This window comes from Pseudomyrmex gracilis, unplaced genomic scaffold, assembly GCF_002006095.1.
Source record: "Pseudomyrmex gracilis isolate BER0280 unplaced genomic scaffold, ASM200609v1 scaffold_340, whole genome shotgun sequence".
NCBI classification, from domain to species: Eukaryota; Metazoa; Arthropoda; class Insecta; order Hymenoptera; family Formicidae; genus Pseudomyrmex; species Pseudomyrmex gracilis.
Genome location: NW_018020924.1, coordinates 63,097 through 73,183, shown reverse-complemented (window position 1 = coordinate 73,183; position 10,087 = coordinate 63,097). Strand labels below are relative to the sequence as shown.

At 35.1% G+C, this 10,087-nt stretch overlaps 1 protein-coding gene across 10 annotated transcripts in view; it reads left to right on the top strand.

The window, feature by feature from the left end:
* The window catches only part of LOC109860178 (glutamate-gated chloride channel), a 50,295-nt gene that overhangs the window by 25,807 nt on the left and 14,401 nt on the right, over positions 1-10,087 (top strand). For 5 of the 10 annotated variants that reach the window (XM_020439087.1, XM_020439082.1, XM_020439089.1 and 2 more), the window contains one exon: positions 2,973-3,040. The exons of the other annotated variants lie outside the window; for them this stretch is intronic. In XM_020439087.1, the coding sequence (XP_020294676.1) occupies positions 2,973-3,040 (68 nt within the window). The remainder of the gene's footprint in view (positions 1-2,972; positions 3,041-10,087) is intronic. 10 annotated transcript variants of the gene reach the window in all.

Here is a 10,087-nt window from a genome sequence, read left to right as displayed (position 1 = left end):
TTTTTTGTCACATATTTAGTTTACAGTTTTTGAGTACCTTTTTTTCTTCACTAAATGTTATGATTAAAATTTCCATCATCATGCAAAGAAGGGTTAATTAAGATCTCGGTAACTATTGCGAATCCAGCAAAATGGTATAGGACTTTTCGATTCAGTTTTTATTCCTTCTACCTGTGTCTACGAGAGATGTTACATCAAATCATCCCTGTATATATGATCAATATATATATAGAGTGTCAACAAAAGACCGCCTAGTAAGTACATATCATTATTTTTCACTAAAAACTATCAATCAAAAAGTACTGAATCATTTTTTTCTATTATATATAATAAAAAAGTAATTATTGAATAAATCAAGCCAGTTAGCGCTGACTTTTAGCTTTTTATGCTACCGACGTATGCGAAGGCGTAGCGTTCCCGCGCCGACCGCTGTAGCGGCGGAGCGCTCACGAACACTACCAGGCGTGCGGCTCACTGACGTGCGCCTGGCTAAAGATGGGCGCTGATTGGCCCGATTTATTCAATAATTACTTTATTACATATAATAGAATAAAATAATTCAAAACTTTACAACTCAGTTTTTAATGAGAAATAACGCTATGTACTTACTGGGCGGTCTTTTGTTGATACCTTGTATATGTATACAGGGTGTCCCAGAATTGCCGTACAATCTCTTGTAGGCAGGTAGAAGGAATAAAACTGAGTCGAAAAGTCTTGAACCATTTTTTTCTATTATTTATAATAAAGGAGTAATTATTGAGTAAATCAGGCCAATCATCGCCGACCTTTAGCCAGGCGCACGTCAGTGAGCCGCGCGCCTGGTGTGTGTGAGCGCTCACTGACGTGTGCCTGGCTAAAGGTCTACGCTGATTGGCCTGATTTACTCAATAATTACTCCTTTATTATAAATAATAGAAAAAAATGGTATAGGACTTATCGACTCAGTTTTACTTCTACCTGTCTACGAGAGATGTTGCACCAATTCTGGGACACCCTGTATATATATACAGGGTGTCCCAGAATTGCCGTACAATCGCTCGTAGGCAGGTAGAAGAAGTAAAACTGAGTCGAAAAGTCCTGAACCATTTTTTGCTAAATTCGCAATAGTTACCGAAATCTTAACTAATAAAGATCTGCGAATAAGCGTGCATCGGGCTGTCTTACGCGCGTAGGACAGCCCGGCGCGCTTCGCACAATTACATTTTAATATGTATATGTTATAGTATATGCTGTTATATTAGCTCCTCCCATATGCTGCTACGGGTAACACCGTAAGCACGCGAAGCGCACTGGGCTGTCTTAAGCGCGTAAGACAGCCCGATGCATGCTTATTCGCTGATCTTTGTTAATTAAGATCTCGGTAACTATTGCGAATCTAGCAAAATGGTATAAAACTTTTTGACTCAGTTTTACTCCTTCTATTTGTTCACGAGAGATGTTACACCAATTCTGGGACATCCTGTATATATATACATATATGGTAAATATACAGAATAGGGGAGCCCCCTCCGATCGGCTACTCGTTCACATATATTGTAAATATGATCTTCCTGAGTACGTTTCTAAAAGTTTTAGCCGTCGCTCATTGTTTATAAAAAAGTTATGATCAAAAAAAGTTTCATAAATAAATCTTTTTTTCCGACAACATGTACATTTTTTGTGTGTTGAAAGCATGTAGGCAGGGGGAGCTGCGCTCCCCGCAGGTGGAGAGGCTTTGCCCCTCCCCCTGCTCTCTCCTCGACAAAAAATAGAAAACGACTTCTGATTAAGTGTCGTTAAAAACCACGTACATACTATCGACATGAAGCTGTAATCAGAAGTCGTTTTCTATTTTTTTTCGAGAGAGGAGCAGGGAGGAGGGGCGAAGCCCCTCCACCTGCAGGGGGCGCAGCTCCCCCTGCCTACATGCTTACAACGAAGAAATGAAAACAAATCGTATAGCGATTCAATCCATAAATATGTTTGTGTGTAACACATATATTTTTACATAAATACATCTCACATTTAATGTAATGATATATTGCACTCATTATGTCGAAAAAGACATCAATTCTAGTATCAAAATTACACATTGAGCGAAAAGGCGATTACAAACGAAGAAATCAAAACAAAACAGAAACTTTCGGGATATGCTACATATACACACATTGTTGGCAACATAAACATTACTCATTTCCTTCTGAAATGTACACGGTGTCGAAAAACGATAGTTTATTCATGAAACTTTTTTTGTTCATAACTTTTTTATAAACAATGAGCGACGGCTAAAACCTTCATATTGTTACTCAGGAAGGTAATCTTAATAATATATGTGAATGAGAAGCCAATCGGAGGGGGCTCCCCTTTTCTGTATATTTACCAAAATGTTTATAATTTAGAATATAATGATAGTATTTATTTATATTTATTACTTCTTTACTACATGGCCAATTACTGTTGGGAGGCCAATAACTGTACTATTTACCCCTATATAAGAAAAAATACGCTTACAACCGCGAAACGGTTAATAAAACAAGCTTTTCACTTGAACCGAAGTTTATCGTCGCGTTTTAAGATCGCGATTAAACGTTTTCCTTGCAACAGCGGCATTACATTTCAACGATAATAAGCGCATTGGAACGCTCGTCGAACGTTAAATCCGATTCCGCTTCGTAAGACTGCAGTATCTCGGAGCAGGAAAACGCAACGAATAAATCGAAAGAGCGAGATAAGCACAGTCGGAAGAAGAGATGAGTTTAGATAAATGAAATTGTAATCGAGAGAGAGAGAGAGAGAATTCTCGGAAATCCTCGAAAATTTCGAACAGATAAAATCTCCGAATAAAATATATTCACTCATGGTTTAATCGTAGAGAGATGGTTGAGAAGAATTTTATTTCATTATAGTACACACACGCACACATCTTTATCTTCGATATATCTGACTGTTGCTCAGAGATTGATTAATTTTATTTGTTCTGTTTGCCATGTTAGATGGGCCCGCGGTTGTCCGCGTCAACATATTTGTTCGAAGTATCTCAAAAATAGATGACGTTACTATGGTAAGTTGAAGAGGAATGCAACACACTTCGTTGATGTGTATATATATATATATATATATATATATATATACATATACATATATATATATATATATAAAATGAAAGACACATACACACACACACACACAAATATGAGTCTTATTACTATATACAAGTAACATATTTAATGCTGGGTGTTTTTGTTACTATGTATTCTATCTGCGCGTATCTAAAAGAAGAACTGTATGTGCTATACGTTGACGTGACGCGCGTGTGCGTGCGTATGTGCGTTCCTCGGACGCTCGTCAAATTACTTTGTGCGGGAGATGTATAACGATCACATATAATACAAAGATACGATATACAGGGAGTCCCATCGTTGCCGGAAGACAGTCTAATGACGAATTCCTTGGCGAATTTGGAGGCAATGTTTTTGTAATTTTATATTTAATGCAAAAATATTGGATCTTTTGTTTCCTAAAATTATAGACTTAAAAGATAAGTTTAATTCTTACATTTATTTTTTGGTTATTTTTCAATTTTTCTAGATAACTAAGATTCTGAGAAACGTTATTACTAAGCATTCATAAAAATGACGCCGTCAATTAAAAACACAAATATAATTGAAGTGTTTTTTTTTAACAAAAAAAAGTATATTTTTTTTATAAAGAAGTAGGACAAATAAAATAACAAAAAAGTTACATTTGGTATTGAATCTGTTAATTAAAACATTTCGAACAAATGTTTATCTTATATTCTCCACATGGGAGCGTTAACTACATTAATGTGCAAAGTCCTATAACTAATAAACAATTCTATTAAAATGAAATAGGAATATTCACATTTTAATAATAAACTAAAAAATGCATAAAAAAATTTAAAGTAAACCTCACTTACTTCGGAAAAAAGTTACGTTGTTACTAAGCTTTCGTTGTTTTGATAACAAACTAATATGTATCTCTAAAACTGAATCATTTCTTATCGAAACAACATTGCACAATGCACTGTTTTAACGGGTTAGAAAAAGTTAGGAGCGCGGGGTTTCGCGGCGTAAGCGGATCAACCGATATTACGTAATTCCAATATTTGCTTCGTCATTTTTGCGAATGGTTAGTTATCTAGAGTTAAACAGTAGGAGTTTTATTTGAAACTTGAGTGTCTTTGTTGAAAAAATAAAGATTATACTAATTTTATATGAAAATTAGACGAAAGAGAAATCGAGAAATCGATAAGACGTCTGGTTAATGAACTATTTTTCCGACGCCGATGGAAAAGCCTGTGTACGCACACGTTTATTTATTTGTTATAAGTCGCTATAATAGTATCCTAATTCCTTTTTGATCTCACGATGTATAGACGACACATTTTCAATCTACTTCTTTGTGTCTCTCTTCTCCTCCTCGTGCTAAACACCAAATACCCGTTGCGTATCTCGAGGCCCGCCTCGTGGCTCTTTTGTAACTCCACCTACCGTCATATTCTCTACGTTAAGCAAGTATCTATTCTGTATGTCTATGAATGAATTGAAACTTACGAATAGCACGACGCTCTATCGTTCGCCGATATTGAACGCTACACAAAATGCATGACGAAGACACGTGTTTCTGCATTTTCGCGAAACACAGATCGCATGAACACGAAACGCAGATGACAAATGAATGTGATACTAACTTACTAATGTAATTATGTGACGTTATTATGCAAACTTCTATATTGTAATAATTGTCTCTATTTTGTCACCTAATAAGTACATAATATTCAATAATTGAAAATTAGTTCAATGGAAATTACATTGGTCCGAATAACTTTGTAATACACAAAAAAGTTCTAATGTGTTTGTCGAAATTTAATTGTACTCAGAAATTATATTTTTATACATTGAATTGTATCGAGTTGGTTTTCATATTATGAGTGATACAATCTCGTTCCTATATCTCTTCTTTTCCCGCGAATTTTTTTTCCGTCTATTTAGTGTCGTGCTGTGCGTAATTACAAGATTCTATTAGAATATATAGTGTCGCTCACCTGCTGTTGTGTGGTAGATAATTTGAAGAAATTAAATCTTTTTTTGACTTGTTGCGATTATGTTTATCCGCGTTGAGTCTTCAATGCCAAGTACATATGTATACATACACATGCGCGTTCGCATACACACATACAACTTATAGATACATGCTCCGCCTCGCAATACAGCAAATACGTACATACCACACACATGTACAAAGGAGTGCACCATATCGTGTGGTTCCAGGGGAAGTATTTCTCGGAAATTTCTCCTTCGGCTGCTCCTACTACCGCGCGCCGTTCTCCTTCGATCTCGAGCCGTTGGCAGAGGCCGAAGAAGAACTGCGCGCAGCAGTAGGAGCAATTAAAAGAGAAATTTCGAAAAAATATTTCTCTTGGAGCCGCACGATATAGTGCGGCTCCTGTGTACATATAATGCACTTATATACGTAATGGCGCGTTCTCTATCTCTCTTTCTTTTATCTATATATTCTTCGTTTATTCGCACACGTGTCTTTTTTTCGTCTTCGTATTTCTCGTTTTTTTGCAGTATTTTAACAATACATTGTTTATTTTATTGTACGTGTGCGTACGTATATATATACTTATATATATGTATATGTATCTCTAGTAGACTCTGTATACACATATGTACATACATATAGTATGAGATGTATGACTCACTCCTTAACCCTTTTATTGCACCTTGCGATAATATACTCGCTAAAACAATCTCATGCTGCTACAACTCTGCGGTAGTGTGTGCAACCTTTTTTATCTCATTCTTAATAATCTTACGGTTTGAAAACGTAACTACACACACACACACACATAATACATATTCACATACACACACATTTGTATGCTACATTTATTTAAGTCCATCTAAATGAAAATCAAATGTACTTTGTGCGATTTATATTTGACATTTAAAAGAAACGTTCACTTTGAAAGAAAACGATCTTTATTATAGACCTTATGTAATCATTGCGGAAAAACCGAAAGTGCAAGTCATGTCAGCAGTGTAATCGCTGGTGTAAATCAAGAACCGCTGCAATCGCAATCTAAATGCAAGAATTAATTTTTCAAGAACCGCATTATGCGAACCGCAAGATTCACGTATATTCAGCATACTTTTTATTTCTCTTCGTCATAACGTGCAGAGTTCACATAATATATACAATATAAGAGATGCAGATTCGTCTGTTCTCATTCGGAAAAAAAAATAAAACAAGTTGTAATTTTTCTATTGTTATTTAGCAATATAAAAAGATTTATTATAAAGTACTATTGTTTCACTATAAATATATATCTCTACGATTAAATGTATACAATTTTGTTTTATTAATTGATTTTTGGACTATGTCCAAACTGATCTATATCGCATTCATTAAACTTTAGACAGTGAATAAACGCGAGAAACAGCGTCTAGCCAGTACTTTTAAAATAATGGCAAGAAATGCGCGACGCACATTTGGCAAATACGCATTTAGCAGAAAATAACCTGAGAAGTCGCAATGACGATCTTTTGGCGAAAACGACGACATTGTGCTATCGCGACAAAGTTGAGATTAACCATGAATTGCCAATTGCAAATACGACACAGAGGCAGTGTAATTAGACAGGTCTGATACCAATCAATTATACACGGGTGTAGCAACGATGTAAAAGATGACTTTGTCGCGGACTCTCGTTATAGACAGTTCCAATTTTCAACATGCGTTCTCACCAAAACCGAGCAAAGCAAGACCTACTTTGAGTTCGTTCGTCGTTTACTGATCGATCCTCTCCGCGATTAACCTACCGTTATAGACCGTTTTTAAAATATTCACGCGTTAAGTGCAAGAAAAGATGATGACATTTAAGAATTTATCGGTTATACTCGAAAATTTATCGAATGACTCTCTATATGTTGATAATTTATTAATAACAGTAACCAATAAAATATAGACACACATATATACATAATAACAAAGATAAGTAAAAGTAAGAACGGTTCATCACAATTTAATTATCTAAAAAATGTAGTATAGTATTATTTACATAAGTATGATCGTATATAAATATGAGAATAACAACACACACATATATATTATATAGTAGATACTATAAACATTTGTTTTTTATATAATACTGAACTAATTATTGATTAAATAATCTGAGATTTGTATCTTTCCCGATTATTACGTATAACCTTATTCACTCCAGGTAGCTGAATGTAGTTACTTTATTATTGATATCGTTATCATTTATTGCGTGGCGCGTAGAACTAAGAAATAGAGGAAATCAGATATAAAAAGACGGGGAGAGAAAGAAAGAGAGAGAGAGAGAGAGAGAGAGAGAGAAAGAGATCTGGGAGGGAATAAGTATACGACAAGCAGAAAATATTGGAGAAAATAAAAAAGGCTTTTTGATGTTGCATTATAGTAAGAAGAGGAAAGCCGATTACAGAGTCAATACATAAATGTCTACGAGGACACTACCGAAATACCAAATCTCGCAAAAAATCTCAATTCATCAATTGTGCGGGTGTACTTCCGAATGACCCCTACTCCCGATCGATCTGAAATTTTGCACAAAAATAGTGTTCGATGGGACAAACAAAACGTGCGTAGTCTCCACTTCGGCAAATAAAAAACAAATTTAAAAAAAAATAAAAACGATATCGACTAAAATCGATTTTAGATGTATTTCAGAATGACTCCTTTTTTCGATCAATCTGAAAGTTTGCACAAAAATAGTGTTTGATGGAACAAACAAAACGACCGTAGTTCCAACTTCGAGAAATAAAAAACAAATTAAAAAAAAATAAAACTTATATCGACTTAAATCGATTCTATATAACATGTATACACATATATAATACATAATAAAAATATTATATATGATAGTTGTACTCACTGAAAAGGATTTTAAAGTAGCGGGTGATGAGAGTAGTGCATGCTTTGCACGAAAAGTTACAAATTCATTTTTTGCAGAAGGCAAGATCTACTGTCTATCGTGTGATTCTTTGGAAAATTTGCGTTTTTGATAGTGGAGCCTCCCTGCAAGGTGTCTATCGAGGTGGCGCCACTATCTCTATATATATACTCTAGCTCAGAGATGCCAGATTCTGAACACTTGGTAGCATGCGGTAGCAACGGTAGCATGGAGGGGATGCGCACACAACCTCAGATCGTGTACCTCGAGCTTCGGGCGCGATCGCACACGTACACGATCTGAGGTTGTGTGCGCATCCCTTCCATGCTACCGCATGCTACCAAGTGTTCAGAATCTGGCATCTCTGCTCTAGCTGCGTCCCAGATTATATATATTCACTGTCAGTACTAAAAATCTATACTTTACGTCACATGTGCTATAGATTTCTAGTACTGGAAGTGAATATTGTAAAAACCTCAGTTTAGTTTTTATATTTTTACCCGGGGGTGCGAGGGGGGGGGCGTAGCCCCCCTTGTGGGAGGGCGCAGCCCCCGCCTGCGCAGCCCCCCCTACGCAGCCCCACCCCTGCCTACACACTTACAACATAAACATAAGAACTTACTTTTTTTAATTTTTTAAGTTTTTAAAAACTTACCACATATATAGAATCGATTTTAGACACATACATAGGTTTGGATTGAACCTCGCTTTATATGGAAAGTAACTTCCAACGCAAAGCGAGGTTCAATCCAAACCTATGTATGTGTGTGGGTTAGGTTAGATTTTCGAATAGTGGAGCCCCCCCGTAAGGGGGCGGAAGGCACTGTTTCCACGCATACACTTTCTACGAGAAGCGAGGTTTTAAATAAGAAATACACCTAAAATCGATTTTAGTCAATATAGTTTTTATATTTTTTAAAAATATGTTTTTTATTTCTCGAAGTTGGGACTATGCTCGTTTTGTTTGTGCCATCAAACACTATTTTTGTGCAAAATTTCAGATTGATTGGGACAAGAAATCATTCTGAAATACACCTAAAATCGATTTCAGTCGATATAGTTATTATTTTTTTAAAAATTTTGTTTTTTATTTGCCGAAGTGGAGACTACGCGCGTTTTGTTTGTTCCATCGAACACTATTTTTGTGCAAAATTTCAGATTGATTGGGAGCAGGGGTCATTCGGAAGTATATCCAATTGTGCTACTAAAAAAGGATCTAAAGCAGAATCTAACCTCCTTAAACTTAAACCTTTGACGTACTCTCTTATGTTATTTTGCTGTCTCAACAATTATTATAGATATTTACGCACTTATATCTATGTTCTGATTTTAATTAATACTCTTCTTTTTACTGCCAGAAAAATTTTCAATATTGTTTGTATTTACAAATATACGATAGAATTAACTATATACTTGCTTGTAAGCATAAATAATAGTCCATCTATCATATACAGTTTGATCGCACTTTACTATTTACACAAACCAATAGAAAGATAATTTAATTTTTATGTAACTTTACAAAGTAATATAGAAGATTTTACTTCGTTATATTAGTTTTGCATTCAAGAAAAGCAATTATAAGATATAATAAAAGAAAAAAAAATATATATATATATATATATATATATATATATATATCAGTAATATTTCATTAACCCACAATAAGTTCGCGAAAGAAAAATACATGTGTCGAGAAAAAGAGGATTGGTTTATTTTTTCATACTTGAAAATAACCATCTCTTTGGCAATCTACGATTGACGCACGAGGAAAGCTTTAGTAAATCTCTACAAAACAGCAATATCCGAAGGTCGCTTACGAGATTACAAGCGTTCAATGCAACTGCAATGTACCGATTAGCGGCACAAAACATTTTCGGATCTATCTGTCGTTCAATAAGAACGGGTCAAGCGCATGCTTTTATTCGGCTGGTGTGTATCTATTTTAGATATGACTGTACGCGTATAGAAAGATTTATAGATAATAAATGTCTACGATCAAGCTATACACATGTCTAAATATTGCCTCAATTATGTGTACATATACATCTACAAATTCTGCTTCTTTGTGCTTACGATTATAAGCACAGAAATGTATGTATACTACGTCTAATTCAAAATATTTGAGCTTTGAGCGTCTAAATTTTG